Source organism: Vipera ursinii (assembly GCF_947247035.1).
Source record: "Vipera ursinii genome assembly, chromosome: 1".
NCBI lineage: Eukaryota > Metazoa > Chordata > Lepidosauria > Squamata > Viperidae > Vipera > Vipera ursinii.
In genome coordinates, this window is record NC_139512.1 from 228,414,564 (window position 1) to 228,435,260 (window position 20,697).

At 38.8% G+C, this 20,697-nt stretch overlaps 1 protein-coding gene across 1 annotated transcript in view; it reads left to right on the forward strand.

Moving 5' to 3' along the window:
- Positions 1-19,205, forward strand: part of FAM83B (family with sequence similarity 83 member B) — a 34,435-nt gene extending 15,230 nt beyond the window's left edge. The window contains exons 2-4 of the mRNA XM_083348384.1: positions 7,928-8,092; positions 11,969-12,093; positions 16,606-19,205. Of these exons, the coding sequence (XP_083204510.1) occupies positions 7,928-8,092; positions 11,969-12,093; positions 16,606-19,003 (2,688 nt within the window). The 3' untranslated portion in view covers positions 19,004-19,205. The remainder of the gene's footprint in view (positions 1-7,927; positions 8,093-11,968; positions 12,094-16,605) is intronic.
- The last annotated feature ends 1,492 nt before the right edge of the window (positions 19,206-20,697 follow it).

A 20,697-nucleotide genomic window follows, 5' to 3' on the forward strand; every position in this document is an offset into this window, starting at 1 on the left:
CGAGTGCCGCGTAACAGACTGAGCGCCTGTTACTCGTCCCAGCTTCTGCCAACCTAGCAGTTCGAAAGCACGTAAAAATGCAAGTAGAAAAATAGGGACCACTATGGTGGGAAGGTAACAGCGTTCCGTGCGCCTTTGGCGTCTAGTCATGCCGGCCACATGACCACGGAGACGTCCTCGGACAAGCGCTGGCTCTTCGGCTTTGAAACGGAGATGAGCACCCGCCTCTAGAGTTGGAAATGACTAGCACGCATGTGCGGGGGAACCTTTACCTTTAAGGCAATGAAAATTGTGTGAAAATGAAATAATGGTAAAATATTTGTGATAGTCAATGACAAAAAAATAAATATTGATGCTATGTAGCTTTAAGAGGCATTTGTTTTACAGTGATGTGATTCTTTCTAGTTTAAATATGCTGAGGCTCAAGATTCTTATACACTACTAATACTTTTTAAAAGCATACTTTTACATTTTCCAAGCAATCCTAGATCTCCTTTTTAACTTTTAGATATCATTCTCACTTAGGCTAAATAAAACAAATTATATTTATTAACTTAAGTAGGAATAACGTGTGTGTGTGTGTGTGTGTGTGTGTGTGTCTTTGTGTAGTCACATCATGGTATAAATGACAAATCTGGAACTGATAGCACTAAGCCAAGGCCAGAGAAATATACTTTCCTTCACGTCTTCATTGATAGAGAATCAAGATAGATACACATGCAGAAAATGTATTTATTTATTAATTAATAATTACAATATTAAATTTATATGCTGCCCAATGCTATCCACAATGAAATGAGGATTCTGATCAGTTGGCTTGGCCAATGACATACTTTGGAGAAGCATAAAGGTAACATGGTTCTACATCACCACTCTGCATCTACTTTTCAAACCATGTGTAAAGGAAAATAGACTACAAATTTATAGAAGATATTATTCTATGATGTCTTATAGACAAGATGAAGTGAAATGCAACATCTTTAGTTGGCTTTAACCATTTTATTTTCAAAGCAAGAGGAGTTAGCCTTCTCTTCAGTACTTTTCTGCCGATAAAGTGCATCGCGGCATCTTAATCTTTACTTGAAGGAGAAATATCTTCAATTTTTGATATTTAGCATAGGATGCTGGAATTTCTTACAAAGAATTACAGCCAAGATGTCATACAGCACATTCCCTTTTGGGTTTTTTTCTTCCTCCATTTTTTTCATTGTCTGAGGAACTTTTACTATGGGATTCCTAATGAAACACAGCGGAGTGGCTGAAAAAATAGGATAGGATAGGATAGGATAGGATAGGATAGGATAGGATAGGATAGGATAGGATAGGATAGGATAAGATGGTAAAAACCAAACAAATGTTCCACAATGCATTTACAAGTTAATCCTCATACTGAAAAGCCAGACACTGTTTTCATTCCTGCATAATTTCAAGTGTTATCTTGTTTCTCATGGATAGTTAAAAGCACAAAGTTAGCAGCTTAACAGTTTGACTCATGGCTGATATTGAGTGATCAGTGAATACTGATTCAATCCCTGTGAATTACTTGGGTTTGTCTTATTAGCACTCTAATTTTCTTATTGCTCATCTTTTGTGTGAGTGTTTGTGCCTTCAAGCCAATCTTGACTCCTGGCAACTGTCTGGACAAGCCCCTGTAATTTTCTTGACTTAGAGAGAGCAACTGACTGGCCCAAAATTACCCTGATGGCTTCATGCATAAGGTAGAATTAGAATGTAAGGTCTCCTGGTTTCTAGCCTAGCATCTTTAACCACTACACCAAACTGGCTTTCTGACTTGATACAAAGCACACAACTTCCCAAGGACAGCTATTGCTAGCATATAATGGAGCAAATAAAAAAAACCCTACCATATTTCAAAGCTTCTTGATTAATGTGCTGTTTGATGATTATGCTGATCGTGTGCTAAAAAAAATGCAACTTTCCTAGATCCCTCATATATAATATTTTTTTAAAGTTTCTTTGAAGCTTTAAAATACATTCTACGATCATTGCATTAATGCACTATAGAATATTCACTTATAAATGTTGTCAAATTTATGAATAAAACAGATTTCTTACATACATCTGAGTAGAACTCTACACACCAGAATATTATTCTGACACCACATTTTAAAAACGTAACTCAATAATTCTATTTCTGCCATCTTTTTTCTGACAAATTGTACAGTTGCTTGTGCCAATAGAAAATTTACACTTGAAGAACCTTCATAAAAGGTTGGAGCCTGCTATTATGATTCAAATTTAAACCTGTGAGACAGCAGATTCATTTCTCATCATTTTTAATGTATTTTCTATTCAAATAATTTCCTTTTTGGGTTCCATTTCAATATTGTAATCCGTCCCTTTATTTTTCAAAAAAAAATGATTTGTATTTGCCACAATTAGCCTCCTTGATCGCCAATGGGAAGTTGGACACGCCTGCAAAGCAGTGGTGTACCCCGAGCGAGGAAGTGACATAAGCTGTGAGGGGGCGAGTGTGTGTATCTCCATGGCTCATGTGCAGAATTCACACCACGCCTTCCCATTGGCGATCAAGGAGGCTAATCGTGGTAAATACAAATCATTTTTTTTAAATAAAGGGACGGATTACAATATTGATGATGCATGTAAATGAAAAGGCAGTTTACAAAACCTTCCTCACCGACTGAGGGAAACCTGAGTCACCTCCCAGAGTAGGATGTCTCAGGATGCCCAACTTTCATTCCCGCCCTTCCGCAGAGGAAGAAAGCCTGTGGGGTAGTGCAGGCCTCCAGAGGCTGCTTCGGGGTGAGGGTGAAAGAAAGAAGCTGCTCGTTGAGGCCCTGGCCAGTCCCCACCCTCGCCTGCCTCCTGGATTCCCCAGTCCATGACAGGGATAGAAAGGAGACACCCTCTGCTTGCCTCAGTCACCGGCTCTCTTAACGTTCAGGCCACTTCACAGCAGCAGCACCAGCAGCAGGTAAGGTTAAGGGAAGCATGCGATCTGGCCTGCCCAATAACCTACTGTGGGACGGAGTGGGCAGGGTCTTAAGTAGGGCTTATTTTTTGGCGGTAGGGCTTATATTAGGCCCAACCCCAAAAATCAAGCTAGGTCTCATTTTCCAGGTAGGCTGTATTTTCGGGGAAACAGAGTAATAACCCAATAAGAAGTACAAGTCATCTGCAACATGTATTGCAAGGACTGTAATACTCACTATGTAGGACAGACAGGCAAAAGAGTAGAAGAGCATTAACATGAACACCAAATAGCAGTCCGAAGACCCAATGGAAACTCTTGAGTCTCACAATTGGACAGCCTCGATCATAGTTTCCACTGGAAAAGTGTGAGCATCCTAGACCAAGATAAATGCTAGAGAATTCTTAGAAGTGTGACATTCAGACAAAACAACCATCAATGGACACAATGTGTAAACCTTGTTTACACACCATTCAAAGGAGACGATTAAGAAGCTAAGAAGGAAACAGACTAGAACATATCTTGTCCAACACCCAGAGAAGAAAGAATTAACATCAGACAAGCAATCATGTGGAAAACAATATCCTAATCAAGGAGCTACAAAGGAGAAAATTCACTTCCACCAACCCTAGCAGGGCAAGCTACTGCCTATAAGCACTCTCTCACACACTGATGATGTTACCTGTTCAGGTAATGAAACATCTACAAGCAAGCAACTAAGCTCAGAGAGCACCTAGGACTCCACAGTCTACTCATGGGTAGATGATAAAGCAACATCATTAGCTATCTAGTCCACAATTACAATTGCTTTAAATCAATATTCTGTTATAATATCCAAACTTTCTTCCTAAGATAATCGCCTCCATCCTACCTAGCTGTTTTGAGTAGCTGACTAATTTTTTATTTGAGTCCGTGTCAGAAATCTAACTAATCCCAGTCATAAGTAAAACAGGAATCATTTAGTTAAATAAGATTTCCTGGTAAATATATCCATTAAACTAAATGAGATATAAAATATTGCAAAATAATAGGTTTTTGTCTTTAGTATGAGAAAATGAAGGTAAGATAAGAGATGAGCAGTGTGTGGTTGTCCAGGTAATATTGAAATATTTGGACGGCTATTACTTGCCAACTCTTTTACTCACTCATCCCTAAAAATGCACCTGATCAGCACGTTTGTTCCTCTTTTGCAAGCATAACTGATTCTCAGTAATGTTTTGTGCTGTAATTTGCAATGTTGTGTCATCTACTTGAATTTTGTAATCTCAGGATCTAGGATAAGGAGTGGTTTCAGTTAAAGAGTAATGTACATATCAACATTCCTGTCTGTTTTGTGTTGATCAGGCTACACCTAGAACAGGGGTCGGTAACCTGAAAAAGCAAAAGAGCCACTGGGAACCGGTTCCATCAGACATAAAAAAAGGGAGCCGTGTGCGTGCATCCACGCACGTGCATGCGCATAAAACAAAATGCTTTGCGCATGCGCAAAACATTGTTTTCTGTGCATGCGCGTATACACGCGCGTGGTTCCACTTTTTTTATGTGGACGCACCTGCACGCCAGCAGCGACGGGTCTCCGTGGTGACGGGCGCTGGGTTGCAGTGCCGCCTTCATCCCGGGCGTCGCCGGAGCCACCCCCGGGACCTCCAAACTGCCGCCCCAACACCCGTTTGGAGACCGGCACCAGCAGGTCTCCAAACCGCACCTCCGCTCAAACACCAGCAGGTCTCGACACGGGTGTTCGAGCGGAGCTGCGCGCGCACCTCTCCAAAGGTTTGGAGAGCTACGTGCGCAGGTGTCCTGCGCCCGCAGCTCTCCAAACCTTTGGAGAGGTGCGCGCGCAGCTCCACCCGAACAGCGGTTTGGAGACCTGCTGGCGCCGGTTTAGAAAGCTGAAACTGACACCAGCAGGTCTCCAAACCGTAACGCCGCTCGAACACCAGCAGGTCTCGACACGGGTGTTCGGGCGGAGCTGCGCACGCACCTCTCCAAAGGTTTGGAGAGCTGTGGGCGCACAGCTCCGCCTGAACAGCGGTTTGGAGACCTGCTAGCGCCAGTTTAGAAAGCTGAAACCGGCACCAGCAGGTCTCCAAACCGCACCTCCGCCTGAACACCAGCAGGTCTCCAAACGGGTGTTCGGGCGGAGGTGCGAGAGAGGTGCGCGCGCAGCTCTCCAAACCTTTGGAGAGGTGCGCGCGCACCTCCCGTTCGGAGTGGTGCGCGCATACCTCTGCCCATTCGGAGAGGTGCGCGCGCACTGGGCGACTGGGAGCCGCAGGAGACGGCTGAAAGAGCCGCGGGTTGCCGACCCGTGACCTAGAACAGAGTTCCACAAATAAAAAAAGCGTTGCTTTCTGCTTTCTCTCCTCTGAACATGCTCCAGTCTCTTAACCACATGGTAGGGACCCTGGAAGGAAAAATATGCAAGATACAATTAGAGGGCTGAAAGTGAGAAGATTGGAAGGAGATATGACTGTTCTCTTCAAGTACCTGGGGGGCTATCGTATGAAACATAAGGCAGAGTTGTTAAAAAAAATAGGGTCAGATAAGAAGGATGCAAATTTTGGGTGAATATCAAGGTAAAAACCTATAATATAAACTGCTATTCTACAGTAAAACAGACTTATTCAGGAAATAGTAGATTTTTCTTGACAGAAATTTGTCTTTGTGATCCAGGATTTCTGTAATAGATATGAAGTTAAACTGGAAGATTTTCAGAGACCCTTTGAATCCTAGCATTCTATGATTCCATAATTTAAAATAATGCTATTTTTGCAGCAATTTCCTGCTTTCATAAAATGCTTCATTCATTTACTACTACCAACCACATAACAAAAATCATGGAATTGCATGACTTCATCAAGATACTTTGTCTTAACTGTTAATCTAAAGAGCCTTCTGATACTTCAAAATAAACAATTATAGTAATGTTAGTCTTAGTCTATATTATTCTTAATTACTAAGTATATTATCCTTGTCAGCTGGCTAGCTTACACTGCAATCGTGTACATGAACATCAGTTTGGGTGCCAAATTAATGATAATGAAGTCAGGTGCTTGCTAGAATTAGTTCTCAGTGATTTAAAAAAATACCCTTAATGTTTTGATGCAAGACTTCAGAAATTAACTCAAGTTGCTCTCCTGCATAAAGAAGAAAGTGATTATTTAATAATAGGCCAATTTAAAGTTGGTTGTGGCAGATATTTAAGCAGGTTTTAAAAACTTATTTCAGTTCCACTTTTCATTAATTAGATACTTTTATGTTTGCACTTTTAAAATGTGTGAGGCATAAAAACGCTTGGTAGTTTTATTTATGCATGTTTTAACTGCTTTAAACTTCAGGTTATTTGATTTGTTAACAGAACCAAACTTTGGACTAAAGAATTTGGTTCCTGACAGGCATTTTACATATCTAATGAGGGTACCATATTAAGATAGTATAATGCAATTTAGATAAAACATAAAAGTTTCCCTTAGCTGGCATTTCAATGAAATAACAGAGTGAGAAGGTTGCATCCTGGCCTCTACATCATTTAACTTTTGCCTTGATGAACTGAAGATCACACTAAGTCAGGTTGAGGGACTTTGTCCATTATTAGCTAAAAGGAAAATTTATGCATTACTATTTATGAATGATGCCGTTCTTTAATCTATTAAATTGGACTTGAAATATTGTATTGTCAAGAAAACCTATTGCAAATTAATTATGATAAAAATAAGATTTTGGTTTTTGGAAAAAAAGTGAAAAGGTCTGTTTGGAAAATTCAAGATCGTATAATCAGACAACTTGAGAATTTTAGTTATTTGGCATTTTATTTAACCATGCTCTAACTTGGCAACATCATTGTAAGGCAAAACGTTTGAAAGCAAAATCTACTATGATGGCCTCGCTTCAGTATTTTTACTCAAAAGAAAGAAAATGTTCCTGCAGCAATAATAGTTTTTAATGCCAGAATTACATCTCAAATTTGATATGGAGTTCCCATTTGGATCACATTTACGCTTGCAGGTGAATTTTTAAAGATGTTTTTGAAGTGCCCCAAGCAGTAGTCCAAATTCAGTTAATCTCTTGGAAACTGGGCAGTGCCCTTTTGATAACAAAAGTTTGGTTAAGCGCTATTAAGTTTTGGTTACAAATAATATGTTTCTAAGAACAAGGAAGGACTGCTTCAGGAAATCCCACATGAATCCTTTATAGGTATGTGGCTTAAACAGGTGACTGAAACGATTAGTCAGATTGGCATTGTTCCTAATTATTTATTCTATAGGGGTATGTCATTCGCAATTCATGGTATCAGACAAAAACTATGGGATAATTCAGTACAAGAATTAATGGACAAAGCCAAAGTATTGTGTTCATCTGCAACATCTGCAATTAATCATAGATATATTTTTCAACTCTGTATATATGTGAATAGCTTATGTTTTAATAAATGCAGAACCACATTAAATTTCAAAACCACATTAAATGTGTCACCGTCAAATATGCTATGTGACCGACCCAGATTGGATCCTGCAACATTATCCTGAGACATGTATATTCACCTTCATTTGTGAAGGTTATCTGGCTTATTTTAAAATCTAAACTATGAAGAGATACCTCTAAGTATGCAAAAAATGTACTTGCAGATGAAAATCCTAAGATTACAATGGCAACAGACAGATTTTAACCATAAAACAAAGCTTTTAGTAACAAATCAATGAGCTCGGGTTTAAATCCCTTTATATAATATCTGATTAATTTAATTTTTTTGTAGTTTATTGCTTATTTTTGTGTGAAGCACCTAGGAAATATTTACAAGCATATATGTAATAGGCCTCATACTAATAAATAAATAGTATAATCCTATGTGCATTATAAATAGTAACACCCTGTGTGCAGTATCAGAATGGTGTGTTACAAGAAATTGTAATATTTTAATATTAGTTATGGTTAACATGTAAAATGGTACAACTTTCTCTTTCTTTCCTTTAGGTTATTGCTATAGTTATGGATATATTTACAGATGTAGATATTTTCAAAGAAATTGTAGAAGCATCCACCAGGGGAATTTCAGTCTATCTGCTACTAGATGAATCAAACTTCAGCCATTTTCTTAAGATGACAGAGAAACAAGGTTGCCAAGTTCAAAGGCTCAGGGTAAGTCTAGAAATGTAATGTTTAATATATTGGGAATTCAAACAAACGAATGAAAAGTTTTATGCTCTGTTGCTTTATAGTATACAGATTATTAGAAGGTTAAAAGAGGCATATTTCATGTTTATGCCGTAATTACAAACTCTAGCTCAAAACACTTGTGAAGTAGTTTCTTTTGTTTTTGTTTTCTAAAGCAGTAACTACTTTCTTCTCCCATCTTTTCTTTCCTCCACTCCTGGTCCAGCTTTCTCACTTTTTTCAGCTGAATGTGTACTGTTTGGTAGGCTGCATGAGCTTATTTTGATCTTTAAAAGATGCTTTAGGGCATGTGGGAGGACATGCGTAGCACCTTTCTGCAATATCATAAAGCATGGCATTGTTCCATGATAACACAAACTTGTTACTTAAAGGCAATGTGGACAGGTGTAATGTTTCGTTCCTCCACGCTCTGATGCAAGATTGAATCTGAAATGCTGGATAACCTTAAAATTTTGGGTGAAAGTTTGCTTACTGAAAAAAGCAAACCTTTCCTTGCCCTCAAGATACTACAAATTATGGTCTGCTGTGAACTAGAAAACAATGAAAAACCAAAGCCATGTAACAAAGAGAAAAGTGGGTGGAAAGAAATAATGGGAACAAAGCTTGTTAACAACTACCACGGGACTAAGATTTTTTTGCGGGGGAGTGCTTCAATATGATTTTTCTTTCTAAAAAAAGTTCTAAAACAGTTCGTTTTCAAAATGTTTTCCAATTAAGCTGATGAATCTGACAATCCAAATATTTTGGCAAGTACTGACATGCTAGCTTTAACTGTGCACTAGTTGCTTAATAATGAATGGGTCATACATACATGAGATGTTTTATTATTGATTATAGATTATAATGGTGAGATGATTACTACTGGAAATTCTTTTACATTACTGTACTATTATTAATTTCTAGTATTTTTTCCCAGTGACAAGGTTACAGTCTGATCCTATGCACCACTAGGAAGGAAGAGCAATACTGTGTACACTACTGCTGCTACTATTACTTTTAGTAGTAATAAAAATAATCACATTTCTAAAGTACATTTTATTGATGTCAATGAGGTTGCGTAGGGTACCAATGTTAATATTTTGCATTTTCAGTTACAGCTCATTATTTTATGCCAACCTAAAGTTGATCACACATATTCTGTGTTATGTAATTATATTATTTAATAGCAGTATCTGCAAAACATTCCAAAAGGAAATATTCCAGTTCATGTTACATATCAAATGTGTAGTGGTCTCAGTTGTTGTTTTCCAAAGTATGGTAAGAAGATGATTAAAAATGATACACAGAAGATAATTTATATTCTATTTGGAGTGTTCCTTCAGTGGATAGGTAGTCTCACATGTGGTGAGTGATGGCTGAGCAAACCTATCAGATTATGGAACTTTTTAAAAAGTCCATCATATACTGAAATGTAAATTCTTCTACTATGAGCTCTTCCATCGTTTATACTCTATTGCAAGTCAGTTTTGTTGCTTTGCTATTCAGAGTTAGAGTTTTCACTGGCTAATGGAAGGCTTTAATGAAATGCCCAGAAAGTTAGGGAATCAACTTCCTGAGGAGGTGTAAGTTCATTTTTTTTTCTAAACTGCCATTTGGAAGGATCAAATATACATTTCTCCCACAAAACATACAATTAGTTTTGTTGTTTGGCTTTTGTTGTCTTTGTTGTGATTGTTCATTTTTATATTATTATGGTTATTTTTATTCAAGGTATCACAAAGGAGCTTGAGAACTATTAAAATAAATTCTAACAAATACCACTTTATATACATAAATACATATATAAATTATAACAAATACCAAAAATGCGCTAAAAAGGACCAACAATCTCTGAAAATCTTCACAAAATAGCTATAGCTGGAATATATATGCTAGCTTCATATGTGTGAATTGTCCGATAGTCAAAGGATTATACCACACTGTCTTAGTGAGTCGGAATGAGTATATTAAATTGGTAGAGAAGTAGAAAGAGTGATAAAATGTCCTCTCTCTGGGCTACCGTTGTTATTGTTTTATTATCATATATGGGGAAGAAGTGGCAGAAACCAATATTTTTATGGTATGGTAAACAAAAATATCCACTGGTGTTGCCATTCTACAGCCATTGGATTCTAGGATATCCACAGGATAAACTACTATGTGGTGGCCATTGAATCTGTGATGCAAGGTCTTAATGGAAGCTGCGATTGAGATCATTGGGCACATTTGATTTCTGAGTTTCCAGAATGCAGTCCAAGTTTTGATGGGAGAGAGTTTCCTTGGAGTTCTCTGTGGCTATTTGGGAGTTATTAAATCAGTCTACCCCAGGCACTTGATGGACCCAGATCAGTTTCAGAGAGAGAACTTGAAGTTAGTCCTGAAGCTTTACTTCATGGCGGGCCAGCAGTTTGACATGCCTAATGTAGGGCTTTGTGGTTTTCGAAGGAAGTCCTAGAGATAAAACAGCACAAGAGAAGCTCAAAGTGTTCCTGGAGGAAAACAAAGAATAAATTCAACCAAGCACACATAGGAGCCTTTATTAAGGAGTATTTTGTGACAATAAAAGCACCAGCATGTATTTATATTTCCATTCTTATTGCACCTGCAGATCATTGACTAGTAGCCTTCTTTAAGGCGACCTGATACCTCCTAGGTAAGGAGGAGCCAGGGCAACCTTTGCAAGGCCACTATGAGAATTTGAACTGTTGGACAAAGTCACTCAGAATTGGCTCTGGCTGTTCAGAACCCATGGAATTGCCTGAGATACGATCTTGCTTGGTTAGCTGGGAAGAACTTGAGCCTGTCAGTTCTTGGGACAGGGAACTTGCGGCTTGGAGTTCTGCCCCCTGTGTTCCAGATTTTTATTTCTCTAGATTGACTAGGTCCTCCCAGAAGATGACATGTAGGTAGATGCCTGTGATGGTGAATGCTTCTTTGAGTGAGGGGACGTTCCACCTGCTTTGAAGAATGTCCATAATATTTGCTCTTTCAGGAATTTTTGTCATCTTTGTGGCCAATTTCAGTTGGTGTTAAAAGGGTATAAGTGAGATTGAGCTAACAGTTCCTCAGTTATGGGGTACTACAAGGCTCGATGCTCTAGCATTCTGTTTCACATCTACATGAAACCACTATAGGAGGTTATTTGTCACTTTGGGGTCAAGTATCAACATGAAACCCAATTAGGCATCTTGGGCTACCCAAGTGGTGCTGTCTAAGTCTTGTCCCCATGCCTGGAGGCTCTGCAGGTCAGGGTCCTGGAGGAGTCTGAAAGAAGCAGATTATTTAGATTCTTTTCAGTCAGGTTTCAAGATGGACGCACTGAGATGGCGTTGATGGTACTTTTTGATGACCTATGATGGCCTTGGAATGTGGATTATTTATATCTTTATATCCATCTTAACTGAATAAGCCTCATTCCTCGCAGATGGAAAATTAAATAAAAGTTAGGGTTAGAAGGAATCATAGTTGATCTATGTTACCAGTGTTACTGGGTAACGCCGTGGCTGCTAGATTTCTCACATCTATCTGAAAGATTATATATGGAAACCATTTTCTGCATGCACACACTGCTGGTTAAGCATTAAAATAATTTGTAATAAGAACTTAAAATAATCTGTGTTCCTAAACTCGCTCACTAGGCAATACACTTTTACTGAACTCATTTAAAGATGTCTTAGGAAAAGAAAATACATGTCTACTGTAAGTGTAATGTAATGTACTCGTAAAATACAATTTTATGTATACCTGCTTAGTATTAAGCCTCTGGGGAGTTACTTCTAAGTAAATACACTTTGCATTGAGATGCAACTTCAGTAATACAACATTCTAGTTTTTTATGTTATGTTTTGCCTTCTTTTGCAGAACATGAGAGTACGTACTGTAAAAGGGCAAGATTATTTCTCCAAGTCAGGGGCAAAATTTCATGGAAAAATGGAGCAAAAGTTTCTTCTTGTTGACTGTAAGAAAGTTATGTATGGTACCTATAGGTAAGAATCTATACACTTATCTGTTTTCAGTATAAATGAAAATACTATATTTCTTTCTGTTATTCTGCTTGAGGACAATACCACTTCTGTCCGTTAAAAGCTACCCAAGCTATAGTGTAGCATGTTGAGGATAAGGACAGGATTTATCTGGGATGTAAGTTTCAGGACTTTAAAGACTGTAATGTGTGAACCCTTGGCTTTTCTTGGGGGAGGGGAAGGGAAGTCAGATTGTGAGTTCCTTGGTGCTCTCTGAGCTGGGTTGTTTTCTTGCAGAAGTTTCATTACCCAACAAGTACCCTAAGAGCTAGAAGGGAATGGATGTTACTCTCTGTTTATATACAGATGGCTTGCCCTCTCAGTGTTGGTGAGGAAGTTACCTAGTTGGGTAATGAAATGCAAGAAAACAGCCAAGCTCAGAGAGTACCAAGGACTCACAGTTCAACCCTGAGCTACCAATATCCTCTTCTGTTGGAGGTCAGATTGATGAAATTAGCAGTGCAGTGTCACAACACAAACCCTACCCTTTTTACCCTCTCACCCCAATCTAGTAGTATCATCCATATGCCTATACCAGGGGTAGGCAACCTTGGCTACCACTGGCCTATACCCACCCTGTCCTTAAGACGTAGGGTAGTTGGGGCTGTGTGTGGTGAGACCGAAGAATTAAAATCAAATTCTGACATGTTTTTCCACACGTATTTCAATTTTTTACACAGCTGTGACGTTTACTGTGTATTTTAAGGCAAGTATTATTTTTGCCTGATATAATATTTCTGTTTAATAGGTTCACAGATGGTAAGTGATAACAATGCCTGTGAATCTAATAAGCAAGCATTGTTTAGAAAGTTCAGAATGGCTGTCCTGGGATATTCCACTTTCCAATGGCAGAACTGATCAAGTGCATTATCTATTTTTCTTTAATGGTGGCTCAGCATTTGATGTCCGCAGCTGATTTGTTTAATCCTGTACTTGTCGTCTGGAACTATTTGGAAGAAGGAAGTTCATATGCATAAGGAGCAAACTATAAATGAATAATATATATGGTACCTTTGAGTTGGCCTCTGGCAACTGCTTGAACATGTCCCTGCAGTTATTTTAGCAACATTTTTGGAGGCAGTTTGCCGTTACCTTATTCCTAGGGCTGAGAGAAAGGACTGGCGCAAAGTCATCCTACTGGGGTGGGAGTGTGTGTTTTCACTGAAGTCCGGTCTTTGGAGTGATTCCCAGAAGATTGTACAGATTAATCAAAAAGAAACTGTCCCTTCCCCCTCAGGATCCTAGTCTAATGAGAAAAAGGAATAAAAAGATAAAAGAAAAACAGTAAAAAACAAACCTTCCTGTTATTTAATTTCATTGTTTCATGTCCCACATTCTGAAACTGAACAGGTTTTAACTTTCTATGTAATGTTGTTCCAGGTATTTCAAGGCTGCTTTTATATCCCTTCCATTGCCTTAGCTCAAGGCCAAAGACACGTTTATTCCATCTATAATGCAGCTCAAAGAAATTTATTATTTCTGTAATACCATACAAGGATCCTTTGATAATACTTTGTAGAAATGGGAATAATTAAAACATGCTCTTAATGTATTTTCATATGTTGTTAACCACTCTGGGTAGAGATGGGGAGCCATGTATTTTTTCAGATCTGTCATTCTTAATTTGCTGTTGTTTTTGAAACATTTCTATATGGCAGAGGCACAAAAGCATCTGGGGGATTTATAAGTCACTATAGCTGTCACAGACATGTGATCAAAATCTTATCCTTCCTGTATTATGTTCCACAATGTACAAACTGGTGGAACTTCAGTTTCTGTGTCACGACTCTCATCTTGACTTTTATGACCTCCCCATGCTGTTGCAGAGAAGAGAAAGTGAACAAGATTTAAGTTTTTTCCATATAGTATTAAGGCTAGGCAAGTTTCAAAAACTGATGTGCAAATAGTGCTTCAGATTTCAGGCTATCAGCCTAAGGTTAAAATAGCTAAAATGTATTTTTTCAGGCTTTATTTAAGGCAGACATGTCAAACACAAGGCCCGGGGGCCGGATCCGGCCCGCGAAGTGGTTTCATGTGGCCCGCGAAGCCATCCTGGAAACAGTGAGGGAACGGCCTCCACTGCCTTGGCCCTGGCCCAGAGACCCTCAGATCTTTCCCACTCCTGCCCAGGCCCCCACAGGCACCCTTGATGCAAACGATGTAGAGCTGGCCACGCCCACCCAGTAGGCCATACACACTCTGGCCACGCCCACCCAGTAGGCCACACCCACCCTGGCCACACCCACCCGGCCCCTTGAGGGCAACCACAATGCTGATGCGGCCCTCAATGAAATTGAGTTTGACACCCCTGATTTAAGGAGTGAACGTCTAATACAGGAGCTCCCTTTTTTAGGCTTGTGTATAATTTGACATTTAATTAGTAATAAAGAGATGCTGTTGTTAGGCTTCCGTGCAAGTCATACTGAGTGCATATGTTGTATATAGTATGTTTAAATGTGTGTTATGTATGTATACACTTTGACAGCAAGCAACTAAATTTCATTTTTAATGTCTGCCATTGTGCCCATAGTAAAAAATGGTAATAAAGGTTATCTATCTATATTGCCTAATCAGAGCTGGATTGTGAAAAAATGATGATTTTTGGTTTCCAGTGCTAACTATATTACCGGTAAGTAGTTAGGCTAAAGCAATTATTTTTAGAATTCTGTCTCACAACTAAATTATAGAAGTAATGTTGGAGCAATTTAGACCCTTAGGTTAAATAATGCAGGCAAATTAATTGCAGCAAGGGTCCGTTTGGCTAGATGTACCCTAACAAAATGCCAATGGTTTAAAAATAATAGTTTCCTTTTGGGAAACATAATTAAAGTTTGGGTGATAATTATAATTATCTATTCCACGTATTCCTGATACATATTTTAGAGCAGGGCTTTTCAACCTGTGGTGCAGGTACCACCTGCGGTACTTTGCCACGTGGCAGGCGGTACACTTCCTAGAGAAGTGCAGCAGGGGAGGGGAATGAGCCAAAGCGACCCAAGTCTGAGGGAGAGGCAGCTGCAGCTGCAGGGTTCTCTGGGCTCGCAGAAGCCCCAGGAGCGGGCAGGGCTCCAGCTGATTGGCCCTGCGGGAAGCAGCTCAGAGCTGGAGGTGAACTGAAAAAAAGCGGGTGGGAGAGGAGAGGCTATAAAAGGAGGTGGTTTGGGCAGGAAAGGAAAGGGGGGGAAAAAGACAACAGGGAAAGGTTTAATCCCTTTAAACAAATGTAATTAATTTTACCCCCTTATCTTGAGTCTGTCTGTGGCTTTTAGAAAGTTTTCTTTGAAGGTAAACAGGCTTAATTTAAAGGGAAAGCTTTTCAATTGCCAGAACCTTTCAGTCTCTGATTGCAACATTGTGACAAGCCTGAGACAGCTTAAAGGAAGAAAAAAAACCCTGGAGTTTATGTGTTTTCTTTATTTTGTGAGCCTTTCTTGCTTTGCACTTCATTCCTGTGTCTTTAAGGGTACAGGGAAGGGATTGGTGTGTGTGTGTGTGTGTGTGCATTTTTACTACACTGGAAAGAGCTCAGAAGTCAGAGAGGAAGAAGGGCCGACCAGCTAGCTCAGGAGTCTACAAATTTAGCAACTTTAAACCTGTGGACTTCAACTCCCACAATTCTTCAACCAGCCACAAGTCTTCAAAGTGCCAAGTTTGAAGACCCCTCAGCTAGCTGGTAGTGGTGCATATTAATAAGCTTGGATAAATTTATCATACATTTGTCAATGCAAAGGGAAAGTGATTCAGCAAAGGAACAGCCACCGAAGAAATTAAAACTGGTACTTTTTTTCCTTTTTTTCTACAGTTTGTAATAGTTTATTAGATTATAGAATAAAATACAAAAATACAAAAGCAAATACTAGGACACAGTGGGGAGGAAAAAGGGGGGAAAGGAAGAGACTTCCTCTGTTGCAGTAGACGGAAGCATTAACATTGAACCTCAACTTTTTACTTTTCCATAATTTTATAAACTAGCCATTTCTATAACAACAAATGAATCTAATCAGTAAAACTCAAAATCCCCCCCTTTTTTTTATAGTCATCAAGTTTTTGACATCTCGCTAAGCACTGGTGGTACTCAAATATTGTCATGTCCTAAAAATGGTACAATCTGTGAAAAGGTTGAAAAGCCCTGCTTTAGAGTACTTGAAATACATTATCTCTGAATGATCATTATATTTATTTATTTATTTATTTATTTGTTTGTTTGTTTTTATATCCATTGTACATTCCATATTTTTATCAACATGATTTTTTTCGTGTTAACATCTGAACTATATTTTAGCCTCTCGTTCTATCAGGAATATCTTTTTCCCAAGGAGACTTTCAGATTGCTGTTTTTGGTTCTTTCATAACTTTGGAGATTTTGACTTCTGAATGTAGTAGTAGTTACAAAACAAAACCGTGTCACAAATATATCACAAAAGTTTTTATCTATTCCTGATTTAAATGATTAATTATCTTTTTTTTAACTTTCAGCTTTATGTGGTCATTTGAAAAAGCCAATCTCAGTATGGTCCAGATAATCACAGGACAGCTTGTTGAATCCTTTGATGAAGAATTTAGGACACTGTATGCCCGTTCTTCTGTTCCCAGTTCATTTGCTCCAGAATTAGTTAGAATGAATAGCTGCCGAGCCCTCTGGGAAAATGAAGCCTACCAGCACTCACGTTCTTCTTTAGCTTCCATTTCTAGTCAGCGTAACCTTTCCGGGTGGCAAGACAAAGTTCATAATTTTGATCCCACCGTTCTGAAGACACGAGGTACTGCTAGATATGGAATAAATGAAAATGACCACTTCAATCCTAGAAATCATCTACTTCACAAACCCCAATTTGCACCAGGTTTCCATATGCAGAATAGAATACAACAATATCAGCCCAATGAAGTAAACGAACATTGGAAAAGGCACAGTTATGCAGGGGAGAAGCCAGAAAGGACTCCTTATTTGATGCTCAATAGAACAACTAATCGAGCAAATAATCCTTCCAACCTTTGGAGAGTACCATCTGATAGTCTCAGTATTGTGTCTTCATTGCACGGAAGCCATACCAATCACAAGGTGCCACAACAGAGCTTAGCTGACCGATTTCCACAGCCAAAGCTCAATATTGCAGACAGGAACTCAATTGTACGGAGATCTTTCAATGGCACTGACAGTCATATCCGTTTTCTCCAGCAGAGAATGCCGACCCTTGAGCGCACCACAAAATCTTTTCTACGTAACTGGCGCATTGAATCATATTTAAATGATCAGTCAGATTTCCCTGTGGATTCAAACGGTTCAGGGGTAGGAGATAGGCCTGAGAGTTACGATGCAGCAGATAACATCAAGGCCCATGCCCTTTATGCCCATTCTCGGCTTCGCTCCTCATTTGTTTTCAAGCCCACGCTGCCAGAACAGAAAGAAGTAAACAGCTGTGCAAGTTCTTCCAATTCAACGATCATTGGTTCAGAGGGCAGCGAAACACCTAAAGCAACCCCCAATCATATCCTTAAAGAGAGAGATGAAACTGATGACACTAAAGCCGAACCAAGCCCTAACATCCCACTGGAGCCTGATGTAGTAAAAAATCATAACTTGCAGATTTCAGAAGATATAAAACCAAGCGCAGCACTACCTGTTGCTGAGGAGAAACCTCCTTATCTGTATTCATCTCTAAACAGAAGCAAGCCAGGAGAATTTCGAAAGAATCATGAAAATGAAAATATATTGAAAAGGCGAAGTTTTCCTATCTTTGATCATTCAAATTCGATTATGGGTCAGGGACACAGCAAAGAGGCATCCAGTTATGTCTACAGTACATTAAATAGGAATAGATTTAAGCATCCAAAGCCACCTCTAGAGGACATCTGTAAAAACTCGAAAAGCTTACACAGTGTGGAAAATCATGTGTCAGATAAGGATAAAAACCATGAAGTCGAACCAAAAGGCTCACCCACTGCCAAGGCTGTTTATGTAGCTGCCTTAGTTGAATCTAGCAAAGAAGAACCTAATAAAGATGCCTCGTCAAAGAAAGAAAATAAGAATTCCCCAAATTTCCTGAAAAAGGGATCACAGAAATTAAGATCTTTGTTGAATCTTACACCAGAAAAGAAGGAAAATTTGTCCAAAAACAAAACTCCTGCTTTTTATAGAATGTGTAGCAGTTCTGACACTTTGACATCAGAATGTGACGAAAATCAAAAGCCCAAAACCTCTGAAACAAAGACGGATTGTTCTCCAAGAAGGAAAAGAACCTCCTCATCAAATTCACAAGGAAGCCTCCATAAGAGTAAAGAAGACATTGCCATCAGGCCTAAGTCTCCCAAGCCTCCCAAATCTCCCAGGTCCCCAAAGTCTCCCAAACCTCCAAAAGCGCCATCCGATGAAAATGCTAAAAGAGGCCCTACTGTGAAACCCTTGGAAAGCATCCTGTTAGAAGTGCCTCCTGGCGACCCGTCTGCCCCCAGATTTAACACAGAACAAATTCAGTACCAAGATGTCAGAGAGCTGCATGCGAATGCAAATCGTGAGCGAGGAGCCGCGCCTGCTCCTCCAGCAATCCCTCCGCAAAGGATGGGGGGCCCAAGCTCTCGCCTGCCCAGCGCAAAGCCTCACGAGGAGCTAATAAGGCCTCGCTTCGGTGAAAGGCGGGTTTACAGTCGCTTTGAACCATTCTGCAAAATGGAAAACTCAGCTCACCCAATGAGCAACACAACCAAAGCCGGCGGTCATTTGCCAGAAGGAAATAGCAAGACCACCCATAATAGTTATGGAAGGAGCAATCAGGTGGTTAGTTACAGTCCTGGTTTATACCACCCATTGCATCCAAACGAAAACAAGTTTCGAGGAATTATGCAAAAGTTTGGGAATTTTTTGTATAAAAACAAGTGAAGCCTGGGTAGGGGGTCTTTTAAAAACCCTTCAGTGTTGTAAATATCTAACAAATTAGGCTGATGGGCAGCTTTCATAAAGCTTAATGGTAATGTTATTGCAGAGCACTGCCATATATGTATATAATAATCATTCCAAAACATTGGCTGGATGGAAGTTTTGGAATTGGGTTTTTATGTATTTGTACATTAAATTTGAGATTTGCTCAAATTCATTTCGATGCTGCATATTTTAAAAATAAAAAAATGGCATAACAAGCCAAAGAAAATATTTGAACTCCAGTCACAACAAGACCACTTATTTCACAATATCTCTCCCTTTTTTATAATAAATCATTTGTTACTTATCACACAGTCTATTTGCTTTTCAGTTTTTTCTTCTCTAAAGGAAATTTGTAACATTGTACATAATATATTATTTTTTGTATTGGAAGTGCAGAATTATTCTCTGCTTAGCTCTAATTTTCAATAGCAACCACATGTACATCATATGCAAACCCACCAATTATGGATTAGTTTTATCTTACGAATCAAGCCACCATGACTTCTTCCATAAATCATTAAAAATATGCCTTAATATTTTATGTAAATACTGACAGGTGCTCAGGAAATTGTCATGGGCTTGCCATTTTATCTCTTCTTTCATGTATATTCCCTATTTCCTGATGTTCTCTAGCCATAGTTGCCACGTTGGGAACTAAACTCCTAATGCCTCAAAACATGGCTTTCAAGTTTCAAACAAGTTAAGCACAATTGGTCGTTTTACAAATCACCACTAAACTAGTGTTAGGAAAATAGGAAGTTAAGAAAGAAATCCACGTGCAAAAAGGAAGTAACTTTCAACTCATCTCCAAACAAGATTCTTAGGCTTAGACAATTGTTTTATTAAATCTAGACATGGTGCAACATATTTAATTATTCTCGTTGCCTTTTCCCTATTTGTGTATTTTATGTAATGAAAGGCAGAGTTGTTTTATCTTCTACAACCCCACAGTCATAAGACACGTATGCCACTTGTAATGGATGACCCAAGATCTCTGTCTTAATGAACTAGAGATGCTGTTGCTGCTATCAGCTTCTTAAAAAGTCCTGGTTTTAGAAGGTCTCACAAGCATAGAATTTTTTCTGCTTCTATAATTACACCATTTGATGATCACTGGGCTTTGCAAAAAATAAGGTGTTTTAGAAAATGAGTCTTTTAATTTAAAGTGTGTGACTATAGAGTCCTTTAAGGATAGAAGATAAGCCAGAATGCTGGAGGCTTTGGCAACATAAGTGAGCAAGGGTTGGTTTTTACTGTAATAATCTCAACTCACCTGAGGTTCCTGTGACCATGAATATGAGTATAAAGTTCAGTGGTATTCAAATGTGAGTAAATCTTACACATTTAAATGTTTGAGGATGGGTGAGTTGTAGCAGAGATTGTAATCACAAAGTCCACTGATGAGTTAGTTAAAACAAAACAAGAAAAATCTTAATTTTTAAAATGACATGTTGCATTTTTGCACTGAGGCATTAAATACAAGGTCTTCAATACCTCAGAGCTTAAACACTAACAATTTACATATTGATTAACAACTTACATGTTTACATTATAATATTTTGTAATTAAATATTTTATTTTATCCAGTATTATGTCAGTATTGATACAGTTTCTCTGAAGTTCAAAAACACATGGAAGAAAAATCGCCATAT